Below are 26,863 nucleotides of genomic sequence, written 5' to 3' on the forward strand. Positions count from 1 at the left end.
TCATTCAGACAGTGGAACAGGTTGATGCTTTTCTCTTTTACGCTGCGTCCGCACCTACACGGTATTTTTGAAAACGCAGCTGTTTTGTCCACGTAAACGGCATTTTGAATCACCGAAAACTGACACTCCTTTTTTGCGTTTACGTGTGGACGAGGAATACAGAGTTCGTCATGCAACGTCAAAGGTATGTGCCCTTTCTCACATCACGCTGTGCGCCACGTTATTGTTTACATGGGATACATAGAGACAAAATACTGTTACTGTTGTATAGTACTGTAATTATTTTTTTTAATTGTTGTATAATACTGTTAATCTGACTATCTGCAGGTTTTACATGCTTACACAAGCAGCTACTGTCCCTCCATTTACAAAGGCAGAGGCATCACAGTGGGATTATTTTACGTGTAGTTGTTTTTTCCCTGTGTAATAATGTTCAACATTGCTATCAATACATTTTTCAAAAAATCTGTGGAAGCTCCGCGATAGCCACCGCAAGAAGTAACGAATAACGACCCTATCTAAACCCAGTAACGATTAATGCGTTCCTGATGTTGGCATACTAACTAGTTACCACAATAATAACGTAGTTACTGTAATGCGTTACTTAATAACGCGTTAGTCCCAACACTGCCAATGTGTGGTATCAATGTCTCTGCTCTGAACATCCTGTGGTGTTCAGAGCAGAGACTGCAACACCATCTCTTCCAGTGAGAAGACAAAAGGTGACCTTCAGATGTTTTCTTCACCAAGAGTTTCCTTTGCAGAGCTTTGTACCAACCTGCTCACTCTTTAACAAAGTTGTTGCAATGTCTTTTGTTTACCTCATGGAGAGTTAAAGATTGGTTCTTAAATTTTAATCTGAAGTCAATGTTCCCTCAAATTTTTCACGTGTCTGAGCGAACACACAAACTCCCTGAGCATCCCTTGGACCACTGTGAGCAACATAAGACGTGTGCACTGTGGTCACGCCAGCATCCAATCCATCCAAGTTACATGTTTATTAAAATAACCAAATTACAACATTTAAATTTATGTTAGACTACTTTTAATTAACTGCTTTAGACCACTTACAATGAAAATTTAAAAACAATCTTGTTCATGACCGGTGTAGCATGTCAACACTATTGGAAGTAAAAATAACTTGAACTCCGATTATGAAAACAAAACTTTCTTTTTTATATATAAAGCTCTGACTTGTATTATGAGTCTGTGGTCTGGGAGAGAGTCTGTAACTCTGTCTGCAAAATACAGTAAATAATGACCAATGTTGGGTAATTAATTATATAGTTACTTCTTCAAAAAAGTAAGGTGAAATGCTGAGCTTCTATTTTACATTATATATACAGTTTTCTCAGCACGAAATCAAGTAACTGAACCTAACATATAATTGAAACCATAAAAAGAGATTTTATACAATTCTGAACCAAAATAAAATAATACACGGTGTCCCGGCCTTTAAAATTAAATGATTAAACATTAAATTAACTTTCAGATTGCAAAATAATTTTTAAAAACTTTGATTTTGGTTTCTCAACCACCCTCTCACTGATGTTAAAGTGCTAAGTTTGAGATTACACTGCTGTTCCATATTAAAATCCAATGTGTTAAAATGACAATAAAAACCAATTCACTAACTCAGGGCCCTAACAATGTAACTGTTGGTATATTGTGCAATTACTTATAAGTTAGAGAATTACATACGTCAGAGTGGATCCAGTAGATGTCTGCAGTGCCAGCTTTAGCAAAAGTTAGCAATCAGACCGATAAAACATAACTATGGAGTATTTTGATAGTGAGAACATCTATGAATCAGTGATGTTCTCACTATCAATGTTTACTGATTAAATAATATATAATCAATACTGGAGGAAGGTTCAGGAGACCATACAGACATTCTGAATTGAATTTAAAAATTGTGTACCGTTTGATCTATGATATTGTAGTGCCTGATGGGAACAGGAGATGATACACAACAACAAATATGAGCAACACAACTAATTAGAAGGAACACCAGTTCTATATCCACACTATACTGTATACTTACATCACACTTGAACAATAAAATAAACCTTTAATAACAAACAGCCTGTTTAAAAATGCTGAAAAGCTGACTTCTGAAGTGTTTCTGTAAAAGGAGGACAGCCTTTAGACTGCACAAAGAAAGACTGAAGAATTTGACCCAAAAACAAACCCAGGATAAAGAGGTTCAGTGAATGTGGTGTTGAAGGTGTGGAGGTGGATCAGAGTGTCAGAGGAGACTCTGTAGAAGGACAGAGTGCCAGCAGGACAGTCCACATACACTGCTGCTCTGTTAGAGACAGAGGAGGAGGAGGAGGAGGAGGAGATGGATGTTTTTATCTTATTGTGCCAGACAGCATGAGGACCATGATCAAAGCAGCTCAGACTCCACGAATGTTCGTTAAATCCAAGTTCACAGTCATATCTGTCTCCCTTCCTTCTGATTCTTCTGTAACTCACTGATATATCAACCATTCCTCTCCACTCGACCTCCCAGTAACAGCGACCAGTCAGACCATCTCTGCACAGGAGCTGAGGATACTGATCAAATCTGTCTGGATGATCAGGATATGACTGAACGTCCTCCACACGTGTCACCTTCCTGTTGTTGTCAGACAGTTTGAGTTCTCTGTGCACTGTGTTTGTGTCGATTGTGAGTTGACAGGAATCTGATGGAGAGAACAAACAATCCAGCTGCAGTTATTGATCCATCATCTGTTCATTGATTGACACTTTGATGATGACTCCTGACATCAGAGATGTGAATGAGTGATGTGACAGTTTGAAGATGGTTGAATGTGTGCTGCTGTGTTTTTATGAATCACATTAAAAACACACTTACATTTCCTCAGACCTGGTCTCAACCATCGTTCTCCAGCAGGCTCCACCCTGAAAGGAGGAGGGGGGTCAGACCAGCACAGTCAGCATGCACACATGGACATTACGTCACTCTCATACACATACTGTTAGACACTGACTTTGCTAACAAAACGGGAATAGAAAGGTCCTGCTACCACACATCTGACTCTTACAATCCACATTTCTTTGGTTGTCAGAAAGTTTTCAGCATCTTTACAGCGGTAACCATCTGGAACATGCTGTAGGTGATTCATTTCTGCAGCTATGTTTGTAACTTGGCTGTCTTCTGTATTCAAATTTGTGTACTCCAGAAAACCTAACATTTAAAAGGGTTGGACTAACATTAGTTTTATAGCTTGTTACACTCCAAATGTTTCCATTTGCCTTCAGACATGATAGCTGACAGGAAGAACACAATTACAAAGTTAACATTTCCACATTACTTATAGCAGCTAGCTTCAGTTAGCTTCCTTATTTGATCTTATACTAATGAACTCAAAGACGCAGCTTAAATTAACCTGTAATTATCAAAATGTCTATAAGGTTTGTGTACTGCTCTCACCTGAAACACATTAAAATAACCTGTCTCATGCTACAATCCCACCAGCAAATTGAGTGTGCCAAGATTATGACAAAAAACTCTTATCCACTTCACTGTATTTAAACTTTCCAAAGATAACCCAGACTGGGGTATGTGTGGGCCAAAAACCTCTGCGTAATGCTTCAGGAAGGCTGCACTGTCACTGCCCATGCACCAGACTTCTTTATTTCTTTGCACAAGTATTCATGAAAATAATAATTTTTCAAAACTATTTAGTGAAATTGATCCTCTTGACTTTTAATCTTAATGTGTGTTCTCTATCTATGCATGTGTGGCTGTCACAAGACTCTCCATACCTCAGAGTTTCCAGTCTCCAGCATGGATCACTCATTCCAGCCGACAGCCGTTGCATCCCGAAGCCTCTTGAGTGATTGTAACTCAGATCCAGCTCTTTCAGATGGGAGGGGTTGGAGCTGATAGCTGATGCGAGCGAAGTGCAGCCTTCTTCTGTGATCAGACAGCCTGACAAACTAGAGTCCCACAAATTTAGCAAATGTTTTTAACGTTTTTTGAAAAAAATAATTGTACTATACTTAAAATAACTGAGAAAGACAGTAAGCTATAACCATGTCTTTCCTATCTAAATGTAAGTTTAAAAAGCTCTTGATCTGACCTGAGAGTTTCCAGTGTACACTGAGGACTTTCAAGCCCCACTGAGAGAAGCTTCACGCCTGAATCCTGCAGATTGTTGTTACTCAGGTCCAGCTCTTTTAGACTGCAAGACTGGGAACAGAGGACTGTGGAAAGAGCTTCACAGGTTCTTTCTGAAAGGTTGCAGCAACTTAGCCTAAAGAGACAAACAAAATACAAAAGTGTTCTACCTTTTCTATAGTTGTAAGCTACTTTGTATCATTTTCATTCATAAATAAATGCTATCTATGTACTTACAGAGCTTTTTTAGAGGCTTTCACAACTGGCAGGAGCCTCAGAAGAGCCTCCTCTGAAGCAGAGTATTTCTTCAGGTCAAACACATCCAGATCTTCTTCTGATGACAGTAAGATGAAGACCAGAGCTGACCACTGAGCAGGAGACAGTTTATCTGTGGAGAGACTTCCTGATCTCAGGGACTGTTGGATCTCTTTCACTAGAGAATGATCATTCAGTTCATTCAGACAGTGGAAAAGATTGATACTTTTCTCTGCAGTCAGATTTTCACTGAGTTTCTCCTTGATGTACTGAACTGTTTCCTGATTGGTCTGTGAGCTACTTCCTGTCTGTATCAGCAGACCTTGAAGGAGAGTCTGACTGGTTTGCAGTGAAAGACCCAGGAGGAAGCGGAGGAACAAGTCCAGGTGTCCATTTGGACTCTGTAACGCGTTATTCACAGCACTTTGATAGAAATGTGTCTCTGTAAAGTATCTTGGTTTTGACCTCTTGGAGGTTGTTTTTTGTTCTTCCAGCAGATTGAGTCCAGAGTTGATGAAGGTCAGATGGACATGAAGAGCAGCCAGAAACTCCTGAACACTCAGATGGATGAAGCAGAACACCTTGTCCTGGTACAGTCCTCTCTCCTCTTTAAAGATCTGTGTGAACACTCCTGAGTACACTGAGGCTGCTCTGATATCGATGCCACACTCTGTCAGGTCTGATTCATAGAAGATCAGGTTTCCTTTCTGCAGCTGATCAAAAGCCAGTTTTCCCAGAGACTCAATCATCTTCCTGCTCTCTGGACTCCAGTGTGGATCTGTCTCAGCTCCTCCATCATACTTGACCTTCTTCACCTTGACCTGAACCACCAGGAAGTGGATGTACATCTCAGTCAGGGTCTTGGGCAGCTGTCCTCCCTCTCTGGTTTCCAGCACATCCTCCAGAACTGTAGCAGTGATCCAGCAGAAGACTGGGATGTGGCACATGATGTGGAGGCTTCGTGATGTCTTGATGTGGGAGATGATCCTGCTGGCCTGCTCCTCATCTCTGAACCTCTTCCTGAAGTACTCCTCCTTCTGTGGGTCAGTGAACCCTCTGACCTCTGTCACCATGCCAACACAGTCAGGAGGGATCTGATTGGCTGCTGCAGGTCGTGTGGTTATCCAGAGGCGAGCAGAGGGAAGCAGTTTCCCCCTGATGAGGTTTATCAGCAGCACATCCACTGAGGTGGACTTTCTAGGGTCAGTTAGGATTGTAGTTTTGTGGAAGTCCAGAGGAAGTCGACACTCATCCAGACCATCAAAGATAAACACAACCTGGAAGTCTTCAAAGCTGCAGATTCCTGCTTCTTTGGTTTCAGTAAAGAAGTGATGAACAAGTCCCACCAAGCTGAACTTTTTTTCTTCCAGCACATTCAGCTCTCTGAAAGTGAATGGAAATATGAACTGGATGTCCTGGTTGGCTTTGTCTTCAGCCCAGTCCAGGCTGTATTTCTGTGTTAAGACTGTTTTCCCAATGCCAGCCACTCCCTTTGTCAGCACTGTTCTGATTGGTTCATCTCTTCCATGTGAGGCTTTAAAGATGTCTTCTTGTCTGATTGTTGTCTCTGGTCTGTCGGTTTTCCTGGATGCTGTTTCAATCTGTCTGACCTCATGTTCATCATTGACCTCTGCAGTCCCTCCCTCTGTGATGTAGAGCTCTGTGTAGATCTGATTCAGGAGGGTTGGGCTTTCTGCTTTAGCGATCCCCTCAAACACACACTGGAACTTCTTCTTCAGTGCAGATTTAAGGTTTTGCTGACAAACTCTGCTGGGAGTTCCTAAAAGAACAACAGACCAAATATACCAACTAAATGTTTAGAAAGTTCAGGCAACAATTTCATGCCCTAAATCATTAGCATTTCAACACATGTGGGTCCCTCTTTTGAAACATTAGTAAATGTTCCAGTTACTCATCAAAAGAAAATCTTCAGAGAAATCCTCACTGTTCTTCAGACGGTCAACCAGATCCTCCTGCTTCATTCTCCTTAGGAAGTTTACTGTGATTTTCAGAACTGCCTCTCTGTTGCTCCTCCATTGCTCTTCATCTTCACAATGCAATACTGCTTCATCCTCCATCTCACTGCCTTCATAATATGGACTCAAAACCTTCTGGATCTTCTTCAGCTCGTCCTTCACAAAAGTGATGATGTTGTCCTCCAGCAGCTGGAACAGAATACTTTATGAATGAGCCAATCAGACTGAAATCATGGAGCCAAACATCAGATCTCTACAAAGAGCAGCATGGAGATGATTGTGAACACGATAGATGTAAAAGTAGTTGTTGTACATGTACAGACCATAAATATGGAGTCCAGCTGTGTTTGATGCTGCTGGGCAGACTGACCACTGGGAACCTCTGAGCTCTGCTGGTCCACACTGTGGAAGAACCATGAAGAATTACATTACACTATCTTTCCACATACACATCCAGCCACGTAAAATGGTCACCTGGTTATTAATGTGCCATTTATGCTTTCAAATAAATCAGTCATGCCTGCTTACTCAAGTTGTGGCTAATCTAAGTTTAACACTTTTGGGATTTGTTTAAATTTAAAAATTTGCAGTGTGAAAGGGACAGTCCAAATGCAAATACAGACACTCTTCTCATGCGCAGAATCTATTTAGTTAGCTAGTTAAGCAATTGTAATTGCAAATGGACAGAATTAACCTGGTCTATGCTAACAGCGCTCCCTGCACCTACAGACAATCATTCCTTTTTATACAATGCAATTAGGAAGTTATTCACAGCTGATATATTTTACATATTTTCTATATCGTTTTGTGGGATTGTGCAGTCAAAGCAACACCATCATATTATAACACTCTCAACCTGAATGTAGGGAAACCACAACATGTTTATATGAAACTGCAGTGTGTTATTTTCATAGTCTCTTGTGCATTATGTTCAGTTTTCTCCACCCCCTGCTCGTTAGTCGATTCCATTCCCCTGCACCTTGTTTCCCAGCTGTCTCTTTCTCTAATTATCTCATGTGTATTTAAACCCTCATTTTTCTAATTTCTCTGTCTTGTTGTCCTGTTTGAGTCTCACATGCTTCCTGCTTGAACCAGTTTTGAAACTTCTGTGAAACTTCCTGAATGAATGCCAATGATATGTGTCTTCCTTTAATAAATTAATCACAAAAGATTTTTCAGATTTCACTAGTTTTTAAAAGTATGCAGCCCAGAGTATGTTACTAAACTGGTGTTAAAAGCATCTCTAAGGGTTTCGTTTCAAACTGAGAAGCTTATCTGGGGTTTTAGAGATCTCGTTCTTTGCACAATAAATTTTACTCAGCTAATTACCACTTTATGTTTAATGGTTGTAAATGCTCCGTCCGCACTGATATGTTCATACTTTAGAGAAGTTCTGCCAGAAGATCATGGCTGTCATGACTACTTTTCATATGTTATATCTGAGTTTTATGAACCTTTGTGTAATGTTTGGTATCTGAAGAACAAACTTGTGACTGTGTTGCTCAAACTGGAGTTCCTCTACCTGATTTCATGTCTCACTGTTATGTGAAATAACACATACACTATAAACATGGCCTGGATTTGTATAGCGCCTTACTAATCCCTAAGGACCCCAAAGTGCTTTACACGTTCAGTCATTCACCCATTCACACAGACATTCACACACACACTACACTAACACTGCTCTTCAGATTATTCTGTACCCTGAGGTGTTTTTAGTGTACCGTAGATACCTACTTACACCTCAGTACAGAGCAAACAGCCACTTAATGAGACGGTACTGATGGAAAACGTACCTCCTTCGTTTCCCTGGTTTTAAGGGTATAACGTTTTTCTTGAAAAATAGCGGTGGCTCCATGGAGGTATCACTCTTCACAGACTCACAGCTACGTGTCTGTTTGGAGACAGTTCTTTGACAGATCCTGGTAAGCAAACAATGAGCCATCCCAGAGAAAATTAGATCATAAATGTATACAGTTTAAAAATGAATAACCATTAAATGTTAAAAACAATCCAGAACCCTGAGAGTAGACCGAGATGCATAAAAGACCTTCTGTAGTTCTGCCTCAGAGCTTTAACCACCTCTGAGCATTGTTTTGGTGTCGGTTACTTGTGAGTCTCTTAGTTAAACCGAACTTCCAAAATCGGATTTCAGGTCTCACGGCTACGTGAAGTTGCACGTCTCACTAACACTCACATTAATCTTTACAACCATTTTAGGTCTAAATATCAGCTTAAACCCGAGTACAGGGAACCAGGTAATTATAGCGACAGCTCTAATGGACGTTCCAGGAGAGCTCACCTCTTTGGTTTTCCTGCTCTAAAGGTTGATGCTGGTTTCTTGAAGAATAGCGGTGGCTCCATGGAGGTATCACTCTTCAGAGACACACAGCTGTGATCAGGCTCACAGCAGCCTGGTCTGTCATGTCTGCCAGATAAAGAAGTAGACCACCAAGAACAAGTTTATTCAATTCAGTTTTGTTGACATAGCATGATTCTGAAGATGAGGACAGATGAGGAAGAAGATGAGCTGATGTTTACTTACACCATCTCTGAAATAATCTGCTTTTTGAAGAACAGTGGAGGCTCCATGGACAGATCACTCTTTAAGGACACACAGCTGGCATCAGGTTCAGGATAGTCTGATGGTCTGAGGCGGATCGCAGCAGACAGAAAGATCGAGTCCCAGGATCAAGATTAAGATTTCAATTAAAAGATATTTTTGTGTTCAGAAAAACATGCAACCACATTATAAACAACAACAATTCTGGATGATTTACAAACAAATATTCGAGTCATTTCTGGCCATTACTCTGTTATTAGCAGGTACAGAAACTAATCCTTCTCCTTTCTGAAACTGAACCATGACGCTGCCCTACAGATGGACCCACACACTGTTTTCACCGTTCTCTCCAAAGTCATAGGAAATATAATGCTCACGTTTTCTGTTAAACTTTGTTAATTATCTCGAAGTTACTTACAGTGTGAATTTCCACCTGCTGAACTCAAACCATCTCACATAAATACAAACAGTTATTTTCTTCTGCAGCCTCATTTAAACCCTTCATCCTCTAACTCTTTGCTGTCAGTCAGACTGATGAAGAAAGTTTTTCCCACCAATGTCTCAGGATCACACGGAGTTGATCAACTGTCGTGATTATATTTCTTATTTTGTTCACACATTTATCTGCAGGCTGAAGCTGCTGACTGATTCTGATGCACAGCTTTATGTTTATGTAAGAGCACATAAAGAACACATAAAGCTGTAGGTACACAAAGCTAATGAAAAGTAACACTGAACACACAAATGTGGCATTAAGGACTCAGTTCCAGCTTACATGTCTGGAGCAAAGAACAGCGGAGGCTCTATGGACTGATTACTCCTCAGAGACACACAGCTGGATTCAGAAAACCTCTGGGGGACATGAGGCCAACAGGTTCTCCCACTGACTCTGGCAGACATGGAGAGAAAACCATGTTAAATCATTGTTCACAGAAGAGTCTCTCTCCACAGACATCTGACCTGTAGGAGGTCTCTTCATGTTCTTCCTCCCCACTTTCACCAAGAGCTGCTCACAGACGATCATCATTGGCGCCTCTCTCTAATATTGAACATCTTTACCTTACCTTATGAGTGAGATAACTATGACAGCTGGTGTTACATTAGTAAATATACATTTCTTTCATTCTAAAACTCATTTGTGTTATGATTCATGTAAAATTGCTAATAAATGTTAGAAATAATGAGTATTTATATACTTTAGCCTTTGTCCTTCACCTGCAGGCATCACCAGCCTCCAGCATGTATTACTCAGAAGAAAAAGTTATATTAAGAAAATTTTAAGAATTATCGTTATTTTTTTAAATCTGCTCTTTGAGCCACTTGTTTGGTCGACTTGTGATGTATTTGTTGATGTTTGATGCTAGAAAAATAACCAGGATAGAAGAAGAAGAAGAAGGGGTTCATTATTTACAGCTTTGATTTGTGGTTGAATGATTTATTTCACAACCAGATCAAACCTCTAAACTGTCCTCTCATGTTCTGTGGAGCCTGGCTGTGTTTGTCACACCCTGAGTTATATGTTCCCACACACTACAGCATGGATCCAGCATGTGTTTATTGGAGCTTTGAGTGTGATGTGAGTGCTGAGCTGTGACATGGAGAAGAGTCATGGACAGTTAGAGATGGTCATCTCACCTCTGAGCTTTGGTCTGGCTCTCATGTTCCCCACACAGAGTGCTTTTAGAGGGAGGGGCTCCCTCCTCTCTGTCCTCACACTGATCCATGCTGCTCAGCTCACACACACTTTCTACCTGCAGAGGAAACACAAATCATTCATGTGCACATCAACTGAAACCCTGCTTTCCATCATGTGTGCTGTCCAAATATCAGCGGCTGCTTTCCTGCTTCCTCTCAGTGTCAGCTGGATGCAGTCAGACAGCAGTGTGAGGCAGAGGAAGCTGCAACCAGCTGCTCTGCTTCTATTTAAAGGTTTTACTGATATCTGTGCCGTTATCATATCTGTTTATTGATCCCACTCTAAAACTTCTATTCCCAGTTTTATATGACTGTTACATTTTATATTATATTTATCAGTCTTACTCGGTCTGTCCGAGTTACAAACGTCCTTACAGACGATGACTTCCTGTTACAGGAGAACAGCCAGTGTGACGCAGTATTTTTACTCACAGGTCGTTGTGTGTAATCCAAAACAGTCCTGTTTATAACAAGTAATGATTGAGTGCGTCTCTCCCTCTGGCAGCACCGTGAAGATAAAGTCCCGTCCGGAGCTCAGAGTGTCCACATTCTGGTGTTGTGCCAAACGTGATCGCACAAACTAACACAATATGGCGAACACGGCCTCGTTGCGGTGCCGTATTCACCGTCTGAGCTGCGAGTCCGTCACCGTGAACTAAGCTGCACACAGGGAAACATCACGAACATTACACACTCCTTGCGTTACCTGAACACGGAGCTTCACACGGAGACGGTCCACTCACACAAAGTTCAGGAAAAAAGTAACGAACACGGAAACAGCCGAGCAGCTGCTGTTCACCGAGACTGTCTCATATTCCACGGAGAGAGCCGCACCTCCTCACGCACTAGTGATGGGTCGTTCGCGAACGAAATGGCTCTTAGAGCCGACTCTTTGACGTGAACGACGCGAGCCGACTCCTTATCGCGAGCCGTCACGTAGGTTTTTTTTTTCTCTCACCTCTCTCTCTCTCTCTCTCTCTCTCTCTCTCTCGCACTTTTTTCCCGCTTCACTCTGCACGCGAGCCTTGTGCTTTACGCTGGGCAGAGGGGGGAGGGGCTGTAGTTACACTTGCTGTAGCACAGGAACAGAGCCAGAGGGAGAGAGAGAGAAACAGAGCCAGGGACAACAACGTCACATTAGAAAGGTAAAGTAATCATCCACAACCATTTTCGGTTGCAGATGATAAAGGATTCAGAAAGTTTATTTATGCAGGCCCATATGACAGAGAATATGCATGTTCTTTTTGTTTTAATATTATAATTTATATTTAATTGTGTTGTGGTTTGCAGTGTTTTGTGTTGTTTCACTTTAAATTTGTAAAAGGAAAAAGCTGAAAATTTAAATAGTTAAAAGTTGAAATGTGACTAGTTGATTTTTGTATTATATGATTTATTTATTACATTTTATGTGGAGTGAATAAATAAAAGTATATTTACGGTGGCCCCTACAGACAAAGCACATACAAACTTCAAATCACGTACGAACTCTGAAGCATGTACAAACTCCAAAACACGTAAAAACTCCAAAACACGTAAAAACACGTACAAACTCCAAAACACGTAAAAACTCAGAAGCACATAAAAACTCAAAACACGTACAAAAGACAACAGAAGTGCTCCAGGATGCTGGGCGCAATGTTAAGCTTTTGTTGTCTTGTGGCTACACAAGCCAGCAAGTACCAACGACCGGATTTGGTGTGTGGTAGTAACAGGTAAATGAACTTTTTTTAAAATTATTTGAATATATATGAGTGCCTGTGTATAAATACACAAACAATACACACATGCTTTCAATTGTCTAATTTAAGTGATCTAGTAGCTCTGCTTTGGAAGTTCAGTTCATGCTAGAAATGTGTTTTGGAGTTTGTACGTGTTTTGTCTCTAGGGGCCACCGCATATATTTATATATAAACATATATAAAGAAAACCACTTTTTTTACGTTAGTAATTCCTTTTGTGCATAATTTTATATTATTGTTAATAATAAATTAATTAAAGCAACAAAACAACCTGAAGAGCCGGTTCGGAGCCGAAAGAGCCGGCTCTTTTTAGTGAGCCGAACCGAAAGAGTCGGCTCTCTAAAAAGAGCCGGAAATCCCATCACTATCACGCACACGGGTGTTTATGAAAACGGGGACTTTCCGTTCTTAAAATCTCTCCGCCCACATGTAAACGCCAAAAACAAAGTCAAACGCTGCCAAGAACATGCCAAATCCTGACCGTGTAGTAATGTTGGCTTATCGCAAGCTTGGAGGGGGGGGTGTCCTTCTGAAGTTTGCGTTTTTCTGCAAAGGAAGCAAATTTTTACTTTTCAACTGCCTTCAATCTTTCAAATGTGTGTGTGTGCGTGTGTGCGTGCGTGCGTGTGTGTGTGTGTGTGTGTGTGTGTGTGTGTGTGTGTGTGTGTGTGTGTGTGTGTGTGTGAAAACCATAGTTAGTTACATTTTCAGTAACAGGATTTTGTCATTGTAGAAATTCATCTCATTGTGGCGAAGGAGGAATAGCCAGTAAAGCTGACTAAGGAATGCTGACAACGCCATCTGGGGAGGGAGCTACCCTCCCCAGATTTCTAAAGCCAATGTGGATCTTATACTAGCTACCAAAGCCCTCAGGCTCGTTATTAACAGCAGAGGTGAGGTTAAAGGCTTCTGAAGATTAGGACTCAGATTGATCCGGAGGAGCGGTGCATCAGTGTGTGTAACAGCTGGTCTGTGCAATGTGCAATAAACACAACATATTATTTACTGCCAGATCATAATAGCAGATGATACCACAATGTAACATGCAGGCATTAATCTAACAGTTTCATTAAAAGCTGCATTTTCACAGATATTTCACTTTTATTTGTTGTAGATGCAGCAGAGAGAGTGACTTGCTATGTGCTGAGAGAAAGGAGATCAATTCAGTTCATCACTGAAGACTAACAAGTGTGCTCACCTCTAAACACTCAGCGTGAGGACTGAAGGAAGAGTTTTACACTGCACTGCGCTCACAGCTTGTAGCCGATCAACACTCGTTCGAATAACAAATCCCACTTATATAGCTATAGCAAAGCCTCACAGGCATGCATTTAATGCAGTTTGCAGTGTGCCATAAATGTCTAATTCATGAGAAAGAAAGGAAATGACTGTTTTTAATCCAAAAGAAAACTGGAGAAATGAGAAGGAGACAGGAGGAGGAGAGAAGAAACAAACACTTCACATGTCAGATTTGATCACACTGGGTTAAACAGCACACTTCAGTTTAGGGGAAACACTGTAACATTGCATGTTATGTTACAGTGTCAAGACCATGTGGAAGAAAGAAGACTGATTCAAAACCTCAAAGTGAAGCTAGAGTTAAATGCTTTACTTAGAAACAATTCACGAAGTAAAAATCATCAGGTAATATTAGATTTCTTAGACAAACACATTTATATGATAGCATCTAATCCTGAAGTGACATTCTGGACCACACTCCATACCAGTTGGTGGCGGTATTGCACCATTCTGTTGTTTGCCAACCGCCAATAACATTTAGAAGAGGAAGAGGAAGAAGAAGAGCAGGAAGAAGAAGAAGAAGAAAAACGTTGGAGGAAAGTTGTTTGTTTCTTGTGGGACGTGATTCTGTTCAAACCCGGATTATCTTCAGTCTCTTTTGTTCCTGCTTCCTAATGGGCTGAAACTTTGTCACGTTCGCGGGATGTTGAGTGTTCAGGTCAGTTGTCTTCCCGACACCGCCCTGTTTACCTCGGTGTAAGCTCATTGCTCACTTTTCATTTTTCGTTGGTTTTAATTTACGTTTGAAAGTTTGAAGTGCGGGTTAAAAACGGCCCGGTGTGTTCAAGGACGCCGCGGACTCGTAAATACGAGAATCCACCTTTAATATGTTTTTAGACTAAAATGTCGCTGTGTGGACGTCACGTGTCTGTCAACAAGTGCTGCGAATTTAGAAAACACGTCGGTGCAAATTACAAGTCTGTGTCATCATTTTTGTGCGTTTGCTGTCGGGCTGTTAACTCTAACACCGTCATCACGATTAATGGGATTAAAAGTTTAAGTGAAAGCATACAGCACATGTTCATAAACTTCCCCCTGTGATCAATAAAACTATTCTCATTCTTACATGCGAGTCCAGGAAGACTGCCATACATACTTTACACAAAGATAAATGTCAAAGTAACAGCAGCTATAATAAACAGGGTTTAATTCACTCTGTAGTCTGCAGACTGTCGTAATACATTAGACCGGATTCTTTTCCACACTCAGAAACTGCAGATTGTGCCTTAAAACAGCGGCCACGTGGTTATCAGAGTGCGCAGGTGCACATTCTGAGTGGGCCTGTCTGCAGATGAGGAAAACTGAGAAGATCTACAAGGTTTGTTTTTCCTCCTCTTTATATTTTTGGGCTCTTTAAAAATAAAATAAAAATGACTGGCTTTGCTATCTTTGTTTAAACTGAGGCAAAAAAGTGATCCGTGTCGATCTGAAACAAAGAATCCTGGAACCACCTTCACTTTCGCTTTACTAATGTTAAGCTGCGGGAATATCTACAGGTTTATAGATGGCAGAAACATCACTGGTACAGTTTCACGTCATACTTTTTACACACATTGCAAATGCAGGGCAGACGTACTTTGCTACTTATTTCAGTATAAAATTATTTTCATGCTAAATACTGCATTGCTGTTTTTTGTAGCAGTTCTGTGGCAAGAATATGGCTCCATATGTTTATACACATAAATGAAACTGACATTTTCTAGAAATAAAGTAGACCCATTTTAAAAAAAAAGGGGAAAAAATTATATAACATCGGTTCAACAAGTTGATACTTTGAAATATTACAGTACTTGTCAAAAGTCTTGAGCCAGCCCTCGTTTCTTTAAAATGTTCTTGGTAAATGGAAAACGGGTACAGTGGTTCATGGAAATGTGCAGAATATTCTAAATAATGACTTTATAAAGAACGTCAGTATTTGGTATGACCATCTTTTTCCCCCAATAGTCTGAACTTTTACTCATCAGGAGGAACGTCTGTGACCTGGTCAGCTAATCTTTGCTGTTGCCAATAGTCCGTACCAGAAATACTACTTGTTTAATCTGATTGTTAACACAGTTAAGCAGCACGACTGATTACTGAAAGATAGTATTCATCTTTTCCAATGACTATGTCTAATGTGTGTTTGACATTAATCAAGGCTAAGCCTTAACTTGGTATCTGAGTGTGTGTTGGTTTTAGACTAGTTGGTTAGTCCATTCTTTTTAACGTCCCTAGTCTTCGGGACTAGTTCTGCAGGCTTCTTCAAAGCTCTCCTTTGGATGTTGGCTGCCTTTTGTTTGGTTATCTGTCAAGATGATCCTGCAGTCCATGGTCAGTCTATGACTGATGGTGCTTTACTGTGTTTTTCAAACCCAGAATGGGAGTGTTTGGGTTTATTGGCATGCTGCAAAATGAAGCAGCTGTCAATCACACACTTGCTAGATGGTTTTGCACAGAGGATTGAAATCTAATGGTTCTTTGCTATCTTTATAATTCAGTCAATTCTCACACACTACTGGCTTTAGAAATCTTGGAGAACTATGGCTCAAGATCATTTTAAAAATGACCAAGTCTGGCTTCAAAATGTAAAGAATTTGGTCTTCAAGTGTTAAAACCAAGTGTTTAAATGTGTTTAAGATAAGTTGTTGCTATGGTAACTAATCTTAAGATAATATTGACTGTCCTTTTCTTTTAAATTATATTTTTTAAAAAATCCAAAAATGAACTCTGAACGTCTCCTAAATCTCCTCGTCCCCTCTCCTGGTGGCTAGTTCCAGAACCCATATAGTGCATTGAGGTGAGCATTAAAGGAAACCAGCCCAAAACTCAGGCATAGGTCAGTAAACTGAAAAGTAAAAAAAAAAAAAAAGTTTAGTCACCGAACACAGCTCACTAGCTGCACCCACCAAAAACAGCTATCTGGCACCACAGCTCATCTTTCTCTGGCCTTAAATACCTTTAATTTCTGATAGGAGTCCTAAGACAGGACCTTCAGTAGGACACGCACACACAGGCAACTTCAGGAGGAGGCCCTGCTAGGGCCGTAACAAAGGCCAATACACAAACTAAATGTTGCCTGTTTTCCAACCACATTTCTAATCCTGGGGTGCAGACTAACCAGTGTCATCTGTTTGCACAGCAGTGATAATTAAAAAGAGAGGTGAGCTTTATCCTGCTTTAACCGAACACTCCATGCCACAAAGCATAAATCACTGTTTGAAATCCATGTTGTTCACCCTGATATATATTTTTTCTCTGAACAGGACCTCTGAAATCCAGCAAGTAAAGATCATGGCTTGTGCATCTCAGTCAGCCTTGGATTACGTCAGGAGTGCCAGAGACCACCTGGTGAGAACATTAAAGGGGTTCACTGAGATTGTGGAGAACCTGTCCACGAGAGGATTTTTCTCAGAGGAAGATGTGAATAAAATAAAGTCAGAGAGTGATGGATTTGACAAAACCAGAAGAATTGTGGACTATGTTATAGAAATGGGGGAAGAAGCTTGCTATGAGTTTCTCAGGATTATTGACACAACAAGGAGAACCTCTGGAGAGAGATCACTGTCTTTTGCAGAATATCCAGAGTCATCGTCCTCTCTGTCCAACATGTTTGATCTCAACTACTGGATCAGCTGCTTTTCCTTCAGGGAGGACATTAACATGGATGTACAAGGTATTTTTTGAACTGAAATAATTTTAACGTATTGATGATTTTTAATCCATCCATATTGTGTTGCTGTCCAGTGACACATCAGTGACATTAAATTGTTCTGCTTTTTTTTCTCCCACACCTCCTTTCTTTCAGGCCCCAGCCCGTGTCACAGATACCAACAAAAGCTGAAATTTAAAGCTCAGAAGATTTCAGAAAGATCATGGACTCAAAGTAAAGCAGTCCTGTTCAACAAGGAGACGTCTTTGTCCTACACTTCACTTGTGTTAGACACACCAGGACAGGCTTCACCATCCAAAATAAAAAAGTCAAAGATCAAGAAAAGCAGGAAGCTTCGACCTAAAAAACTAAAAACGTACATACCTGAGGACAAACATGGAACCTCTCCGAGTGAACTCCTGAAAACATATGAAAGAAAAATCCTTTTGGTAGGAAAACCTGGAACTGGGAAAACAGCTGTGGTCCATCAGATGTTGAAACTGTGGTCAGAGAAAGATAACAGAGGTTTGGATTACATGTCCTACTTTGATATGAGAGAAGCACCCAACATCACAGAGGTCCATAAACTGGAGGATCTTCTCTTCAGTGTGTTCTGTGAACCAGATGAAGGCAACGATGAGGTCTTAGAGGACATAAAGAATAATGCTGACAGTGTTACCATCATTTTTGATGGATTTACAGATGTTGGCTCTACATCTGTGGTGTTTAAGCTCATACAGAAGACCCTTCTACCCGAAGCAAAGATCATCATCACCTGCAGACCAGAGGTGGAGTCATCAGACTTCCTGTTGGATTGGGACTGTCTCAGAGTGGAAGTGAAAGGCTTCAGTGAGCAGGGCATCAGAGAGTACTTATCCAAGAATCTGAGTGAGAACCACCTCAACAAAGTCTTGTGTAACCTGGAGTTATTCTCTCTTTGCCACGTCCCCATGTACGCCCTGATGGTGGTCGCCTGCTTTAGCTTTGAGGGCTCAGATTTCTCTCCACATCCCTGCACAGTTACTGAAATATACCTCAATATCCTCCATTTCTGCAATCAGAGGAATGTTTCCAAGACACCTGAAAATGAAAGCACTAAATGGGATGCAATACTGTCTTTATCTCAGGCAGCCTTTTGTGCAACAGAAGGGAAAAATGTGAGCCTAACATCACTGCCCAAACTAGACAGCTGTGCTAATTTGGCCATTTTGAGCAGGAATGTAATTCAAATCAGCCCAACTGTAAAGAAACCCTTGTGTGCCTTTCTCCACTACACGGTTCAGGAGTTTTTTGCAGCTCTGTGGGTCTTAAAGGATCCAGAGAAGACCAGATGTGTTCTACAGCAGTGTCTGGTTCAGGGCAGCAAACACATGAAACACTTGGTCCCTTTCCTGTGTGGACTGTTGAATGAGAAGAACACTGATTTGTTAGAAGGTCTCCTTCCTCCTCAGCAGCTCAGAGACACGTCTGACTGGTTCTTCAAAGACTTGGTGACCACCTTTGTAGGTTGTAGTGACAGTGAAGACTGTGAAGTGGACTTAATGTTCTTATGTCAATGCCTCTATGAGTCTCAGTCACCTGATGCCTGCCTCTGCCTCCTGGATAAACTGGACTACTGTATTGATGCGAGTGGAGAGACTCTTGATCCTCAGCAGTGTTGTGTTCTGGCCTATGTTATCAGCCAGAGTAAGGAGAGGAAAATAAAGCTGAACCTGGAGGATACAACAGCATCAAAACAGGGAATGAGGCCTTTGCTGGGATGCCTCAACAAACTTCAAAGGTAAGTGAGAGCATTTAGATCTGAAGTTAAAGGGTTCTGTACATCTGTTTTTAATGTTTTAAATGTAAAGCATTCAGTGATTTAGAGCAGTATGTGTTTTTCTTAAAGTGAAAAATGAAAACATAGTAGTGAGAAGGATTTGTTTCAGCTTTGTTTCATCATGTTTCCAGTGAGTTGTAGACAGCAGAAAGTTTGTACGTAGTCTTTAGGTATTTGGTAACATTATTCTTTAGTCTTGATGCATACACAATAATCCAGGTGAGGGGATCCCAGAAAGCTAACTAACTTTACCTGGACGTTTGTCATTTGAATGAGAGATTTTATTACTTATTTAAGACGTTTTCAGTCTCAGCTGAAGCACATTTAACTTGTAAGCCTCTTGCAGCTTTGCACAAATTAGGAGTTTTGCATGAAAAAAGCGAACATGGTTCTTCAGTTTCAGCATGAATCTACACAAATAGACTATAATAATATAATAATAATAATAAATAATCATATATAATATAATAATAGGTCTCAGCAGCTGATTACATGTGAACTAATGAATTTCTCTACCAACCTTCCAACTGTAGGAGTGACTCCTTGTCACGCCAGCTGTGGAGCATTTCTCTTCTGACTGATGGGGACGTGGATTACGTGAGTTTACTTGACTTCACTGAGAATCAGCTGCACCTCCCAGTCAACAGTGAAACACAACTGTATGACCGAGCTGTGAGAGTCCTGCAGAAGAGGAAGAGGAAGGTGAAAGTCTGCCTTCACTGTGATCACAGAGTCTGTCAAAGTGCGAGCTCGTTCCTCTTACACCATTTACCCCACATCCACTCACTCAGGTATGCTCTTTGGTTTTACTTATTAAACACTCAATGTTTTCATGTGATCTTCAATTGTGGTTTAAAATCCAGTCGAGTTACTTTATAGAAATAATTGAACCAACTGTAGTACTGACCTTATGGTTTTAATGTATTTTTAATGCTGGAGATATTTATCTGAGACAAATCTAGGACGTGTCAGTGCTGCTTGTTTCTGTTTGTTGTTCTCAGATCAAATCATCACATCGTGTTTCCTTTTCTTTCTTCCAGTTTCTGTCAGTCATCAGGAAATCTCTCAGATCAAACTGAGTTGTTGATGAATCTCTTCATTGTAGCAGCAGATAGACAACAGAGGACAGGAGAGAAGATCCTCAACATGCTATCATCAGTCTGCTCTTATCAGACATTCCCTCTTCATTCTCATTACAATGACAAATATCAGAGTGACTTCCTGCTGGATCTGTGCTCCCATGTGAAGGACTGTGAGACTAAAACAGGTCTGAGTGTCCTTCCATCATTACAGCCAGTTTTCCAGTCAGCTCCTGCAGTCTGGTCCATAGACCTCTCAGAGAGAAAGACCTCCATCCTCCTGGAGCTGCTGAAACTCCAACCAGAGAAGAAACAAGTGGAGCTGAGAGGCTGCTCACATGAAGAGAGTGAAGTGAGGAGTTTGCTGCAGTGTCTGCCTTTTATCTCACAGCTCAGGTAAATAACACATGATAATGTCTGTCTAACAATAAATGAGTGCTGAAAATAATTATGAAAATATTTTAGCTCTATTTGACAATTTAGTTGCTGCTTGATTGAAGCCAGTTTATAGAAATGAGTCCACAAATTTGTAACGTTTACCTTCAACAGTTTTTTAACATGTGACAGTTTGTCTGTGAGAATAAAACTGCACTTAGTGACATTTACAGCATCACTAAGACCTCCTGGGAAAAAAAGCTTCATTAAAAATATTAATAAAAGTTGTACTGTTAAGGTATTTATGTGTTTCTGATGGGCTTTAAAACAAAACAGCATCAAGCAGCTGTCACTGCAGAGGGAAACAGTTTGAGTCATCCAGGATGTTCAGCTTCAGCCTGCATTTGGGGCCTCTCTTCTCCACATCCACACAACGACCATTCATACGTTATTTCTGTCTTCTTCCACACAAAGTAGACCCACTGATTTCACCTCCATTAATAAGAAATATTGTTACATTAACAGGTGACACAGAGCTATAAACAATATGTAACTATAGCAACACAGGCAACACTGTTGCTGCATCAAAGGAGACTAAGCGATGCTGGTAGCAATCATTAACATGTGAATGAATGAATGTGTGTGAGCGCTCTGTGCTGCAGTTTATTTGTAAGCTGACAGCTGTGACACTTTGACCTCGATCCACTTAAACATGAAAGGTTACTCGCTGCATTCAGCTCTGACACACAATCTGGTGAAGGAGTTTGTCACCACATCAAAGTGACGTTCATGTTATCATGAGCTCCAGCTCAGAGCAGACTGGACATAAAAGACTCAGAGAAAATGTGTCACTTACAGCTGATTTTAATCTGACACTGAACATAACCTGATCTACACCAGGCTGTGTTCAGCATCTGTTACCATGGTGATATAGCCAGGTACAGAGAGCTAGTCTGGTGAAACTAAACACTGACAGGAGGCTCAACGTGGCCACTAACATGTGAATCTTTGTGTTTAAGACTTTTCTGAACCAGAAAATATTAATTGAGTCTAATTTTCAGTGTAAACAAATCTTAATCTAAATGAATTAACTGTAAAATGTTGGTAAATATGTGATTTCCACGTGTGTGATGTGAGCAGCAGGTGAAGCTGCTGTTGTAGATGTTGTTGTTCCCCTCTGTGTGTTTCTGTATTGTTGATGTTTAGTGTTTTGCTGCTAACACTTTATAACAGCTGCACACTCTTCAGCATTAGTGTTAGTTAATACTTGTTTCATCATTTATGAAGCATTGCTCCTCCTCAGTATGTCGTTCATAAACATGGATACACATGATGACGTTTTGCTGAAGAGGCTCAAATATAACATGTTCAATGACAGCAGTCTGATACTTTTCCAATGATGGATGAACACTTTATAAAGTTGTACATGTGTTACAGATATTCCTGAGTTAATTCAGACAGTTACTGGTTGTTAGTGAAGTATGTTGTGTGAGCTGGTCTAAAGTGAGGCCCATCCATGACTTCCAAAGCATTTATCACATAACCTGAAAGCTCAGCAGGACCTGGAGACGCCAGCAGGTCTGAGCTGTCTTCATGACAGGAAAAGGAAAACGCACAAAGTGATACAGAACATACAAATATTGATCACACAGTGCAAACATAACTCACTGAAGGTTTGCAGAATATTAAATGAGCAGGGCCAGAGTGTGAGTTTGAGGCTTTAAGAGAGGAAGAGACTCACTGAGCAGCTGGAGCCACTCAGAGCTGTAACTTCAATGTGCTGAAACTTCTTCTATCAAATCAAATGTGAATGATCACAAAACACTAGTGAATATTTCACACGGCGTCACAGACGAGTGTAAACAGCACGAACACAGTGTTGATATTGAAGTGATCAAGGCTACTTTAGCTGCTCCCTCATCACAAGGAGTCACCTGATGATGCAACAAAGTGTCTCTGGGATGTTGAAGAGTTTGGAAGTTCTGTCGTTGGCTCCTCTGGTTTGTAGTCAGTCAGTTTTAGTAAAGACGTCCAGTCAGGTTCACTTCCAAAGTGCTCCTGAGTGAAACACAGCAGCTAAGCTGTTTGGTGCTGTGCTTTCACACAGGTGAGCTCAGGTGGAGGCTGGAAAAGGGGGCGTGGCCTCCTCGTCTGGCACAGTGAAAACTCAGAGCAGCTGCTCAGGCTAAGGAGGTGATGAGGTTCAGAGGTGGCTCTCAATTTCAATTCAATTCAATTTTCTTTATTGTCCCACAAGGGGAAATTAGTTTAGCAGCAGGAGGATAAGAACAACAGAACAATACTATAAAACAATAATAACAATAATAATAATAGAAAATTCAAGGACAATTATTTGCCATTAAGGAGACAAGACGCAGTAGGGATAAAAGAGACCTGGAGTCTTTTAGTCCTCCTCGGAGGTACTCTAAAACGGCGGCCGGAAGGCAACAACTCAAACTCACTGTGAAGTGGATGGTTCACACAATTAATAATAGAATGCGCCTTTCTAAGCACGTTTCTATTGTAAATGAATCTCCTTCATCATAGAGAATCCAACACAAACAGCATTTCCTGTCATATAAACATTGTAGAAAACAGACGTTACTGCATTAAACCAAGAAACACCAGGATTCAGTGACCATAGCAAATATAAAATCTAAACTCTCCAAATACTCCGACGTACATGAATAATACAACACTGTATTACAGCTGTTCTCACAGTGTTCTACCTTTTTACAGCAGTGACATAATTATTTGATCCTCTGCTCAATTTATGAGTTTGCTGACTTCCAAAGAAATAAACAGACTCTGATTTTTATCAAAGTTTCATTTTACTGAAGACAGAAAATCAGCAAAGATCCAGATTAAACTCACAAACATTGCAAAGTGTGTCAGCAGTGTGTGGTTGTTTTAATGCAGCTCACATCAAATCATCACTGAATGTTTCCTTCTTATTGTTCCAGGGTTGATGCTGAGACATCAGATGAAGACCGAACGAGGATCTTTGTGAGTCTGTTCTGTGCAGCAGCAGAGAGAGAGCAGCAGACAGGAGAGAAGATCCTGGAGCTGTTAGCATCAGTGTGCACATACAAAAACAGTCCTCTTAAAGAGAAATGGTGTGACTTCCTCCTGGACCTGTACTCTTATGAGACTAAAACAGGTGTGAGTGTCCTTCCATCATTACAGCCAGTTTTCCAGTCAGCTCCTGCAGTCTGGTCCATAGACCTCTCAGAGAGAAAGACCTCCATCCTCCTGGAGCTGCTGAAACTCCAACCAGAGAAGAAACAAGTGGAGCTGAGAGGCTGCTCACATGAAGAGAGTGAAGTGAGGAGTTTGCTGCAGTGTCTGCCTTTTATCTCACAGCTCAGGTACACGACACGCTCTTCACACAATAAAGTCTGTCTGTCAATAAATGAGTGCTGAAAATAATTATGAAAATATTTTAGCTCTATTTGACAATTTAGTTGCTGCTTGATTGAAGCCAGTTTATAGAAATGAGTCCACAAATTTGTAACGTTTACCTTCAACAGTTTTTTAACATGTGACAGTTTGTCTGTGAGAATAAAACTGCACTTAGTGACATTTACAGCATCACTAAGACCTCCTGGGAAAAAAAGCTTCATTAAAAATATTAATAAAAGTTGTACTGTTAAGGTATTTATGTGTTTCTGATGGGCTTTAAAACAAAACAGCATCAAGCAGCTGTCACTGCAGAGGGAAACAGTTTGAGTCATCCAGGATGTTCAGCTTCAGCCTGCATTTGGGGCCTCTCTTCTCCACATCCACACAACGACCATTCATACGTTATTTCTGTCTTCTTCCACACAAAGTAGACCCACTGATTTCACCTCCATTAATAAGAAATATTGTTACATTAACAGGTGACACAGAGCTATAAACAATATGTAACTATAACAACACAGGCAACACTGTTGCTGCATCAAAGGAGACTAAGCGATGCTGGTAGCAATCATTAACATGTGAATGAATGAATGTGTGTGAGCGCTCTGTGCTGCAGTTTATTTGTAAGCTGACAGCTGTGACACTTTGACCTCGATCCACTTAAACATGAAAGGTTACTCGCTGCATTCAGCTCTGACACACAATCTGGTGAAGGAGTTTGTCACCACATCAAAGTGACGTTCATGTTATCATGAGCTCCAGCTCAGAGCAGACTGGACATAAAAGACTCAGAGAAAATGTGTCACTTACAGCTGATTTTAATCTGACACTGAACATAACCTGATCTACACCAGGCTGTGTTCAGCATCTGTTACCATGGTGATATAGCCAGGTACAGAGAGCTAGTCTGGTGAAACTAAACACTGACAGGAGGCTCAACGTGGCCACTAACATGTGAATCTTTGTGTTTAAGACTTTTCTGAACCAGAAAATATTAATTGAGTCTAATTTTCAGTGTAAACAAATCTTAATCTAAATGAATTAACTGTAAAATGTTAGTAAATATGTGATTTCCACGTGTGTGATGTGAGCAGCAGGTGAAGCTGCTGTTGTAGATGTTGTTGTTCCCCTCTGTGTGTTTCTGTATTGTTGATGTTTAGTGTTTTGCTGCTAACACTTTATAACAGCTGCACACTCTTCAGCATTAGTGTTAGTTAATACTTGTTTCATCATTTATGAAGCATTGCTCCTCCTCAGTATGTCGTTCATAATCATGGATACACATGATGACGTTTTGCTGAAGAGGCTCAAATATAACATGTTCAATGACAGCAGTCTGATACTTTTCCAATGATGGACGAACACTTTATAAAGTTGTACATGTGTTACAGATATTCCTGAGTTAATTCAGACAGTTACTGGTTGTTAGTGAAGTATGTTGTGTGAGCTGGTCTAAAGTGAGGCCCATCCATGACTTCCAAAGCATTTATCACATAACCTGAAAGCTCAGCAGGACCTGGAGACGCCAGCAGGTCTGAGCTGTCTTCATGACAGGAAAAGGAAAACGCACAAAGTGATACAGAACATACAAATATTGATCACACAGTGCAAACATAACTCACTGAAGGTTTGCAGAATATTAAATGAGCAGGGCCAGAGTGTGAGTTTGAGGCTTTAAGAGAGGAAGAGACTCACTGAGCAGCTGGAGCCACTCAGAGCTGTAACTTCAATGTCCTGAAACTTCTTCTATCAAATCAAATGTGAATGATCACAAAACACTAGTGAATATTTCACACAGCGTCACAGACGAGTGTAAACAGCACGAACACAGTGTTGATATTGAAGTGATCAAGGCTACTTTAGCTGCTCCCTCATCACATGGAGTCACCTGATGATGCAGGAAAGTGTCTCTGGGATGTTGAAGAGTTTGGAAGTTCTGTCGTTGGCTCCTCTGGTTTGTAGTCAGTCAGTTTTAGTAAAGACGTCCAGTCAGGTTCACTTCCAAAGTGCTCCTGAGTGAAACACAGCAGCTAAGCTGTTTGGTGCTGTGCTTTCACACAGGTGAGCTCAGGTGAAGGCTGAAAAAGGGGGCGTGGCCTCCTCGTCTGGCACAGTGAAAGCTCAGAGCAGCTGCTCAGGCTAAGGAGGTGATGAGGTTCAGAGGTGGCTCGCCATCTCCTTCATCATAGAGAATCCAACACAAACAGCATTTCCTGTCATAGAAACATTGTAGAAAACAGACGTTACTGCATTAAACCAAGAAACACCAGGATTCAGTGACCATAGCAAATATAAAATCTAAACTCTCCAAATACTCCGACGTACATGAATAATACAACACTGTATTACAGCTGTTCTCACAGTGTTCTACCTTTTTACAGCAGTGACATAATTATTTGATCCTCTGCTCAATTTATGAGTTTGCTGACTTCCAAAGAAATAAACAGACTCTGATTTTTATCAAAGTTTCATTTTACTGAAGACAGAAAATCAGCAAAGATCCAGATTAAACTCACAAACATTGCAAAGTGTGTCAGCAGTGTGTGGTTGTTTTAATGCAGCTCACATCAAATCATCACTGAATGTTTCCTTCTTATTGTTGCAGAGTTGATGCTGAGACATCAGATGAAGACCGAACGAGGATCTTTGTGAGTCTGTTCTGTGCAGCAGCAGAGAGAGAGCAGCAGACAGGAGAGAAGATCCTGGAGCTGTTAGCATCAGTGTGCACATACAAAAACAGTCCTCTTAAAGAGAAATGGTGTGACTTCCTCCTGGACCTGTACTCTTATGAGACTGAAACAGGTCTGAGTGTCCTTCCATCATTACAGTCAGTTTTCCAGTCAGCTCCTGCAGTCTGGTCCATAGACCTCTCAGAGAGAAAGACCTCCATCCTCCTGGAGCTGC

The 26,863-nt window shown here is 40.8% G+C and overlaps 2 protein-coding genes across 2 annotated transcripts; one reads left to right on the top strand and one right to left on the bottom strand.

Annotated features, from left to right (window-relative positions):
- Nucleotides 1-974: 974 nt before the first annotated feature.
- LOC113019592 (NACHT, LRR and PYD domains-containing protein 3-like) lies at nt 975-11,569 on the bottom strand. Its single transcript, XM_080299395.1, has 13 exons — nt 11,325-11,569; nt 10,559-10,674; nt 9,699-9,812; nt 8,906-9,010; nt 8,663-8,788; nt 8,157-8,282; nt 6,684-6,762; nt 6,330-6,549; nt 4,367-6,164; nt 4,092-4,265; nt 3,775-3,948; nt 2,861-2,907; nt 975-2,687 (listed from the first exon to the last, which is right to left on the bottom strand). The coding sequence occupies exons 2-13, from the start codon at nt 10,645-10,647 to the stop codon at nt 2,146-2,148; spliced, it is 3,594 nt and encodes a 1,197-aa protein (XP_080155521.1). The 5' UTR covers nt 10,648-10,674; nt 11,325-11,569; the 3' UTR covers nt 975-2,145.
- A 5,100-nt stretch (nt 11,570-16,669) lies between these two features.
- LOC113019588 (nucleotide-binding oligomerization domain-containing protein 1-like) lies at nt 16,670-19,068 on the top strand. Its single transcript, XM_080296176.1, has 3 exons — nt 16,670-16,795; nt 16,899-17,308; nt 17,441-19,068. The coding sequence occupies exons 2-3, from the start codon at nt 16,927-16,929 to the stop codon at nt 19,066-19,068; spliced, it is 2,010 nt and encodes a 669-aa protein (XP_080152302.1). The 5' UTR covers nt 16,670-16,795; nt 16,899-16,926.
- Nucleotides 19,069-26,863: the final 7,795 nt, after the last annotated feature.

Source organism: Astatotilapia calliptera, chromosome 3 (genome assembly GCF_964374335.1).
Source record: "Astatotilapia calliptera chromosome 3, fAstCal68.1, whole genome shotgun sequence".
Classification (NCBI taxonomy): Eukaryota; Metazoa; Chordata; class Actinopteri; order Cichliformes; family Cichlidae; genus Astatotilapia; species Astatotilapia calliptera.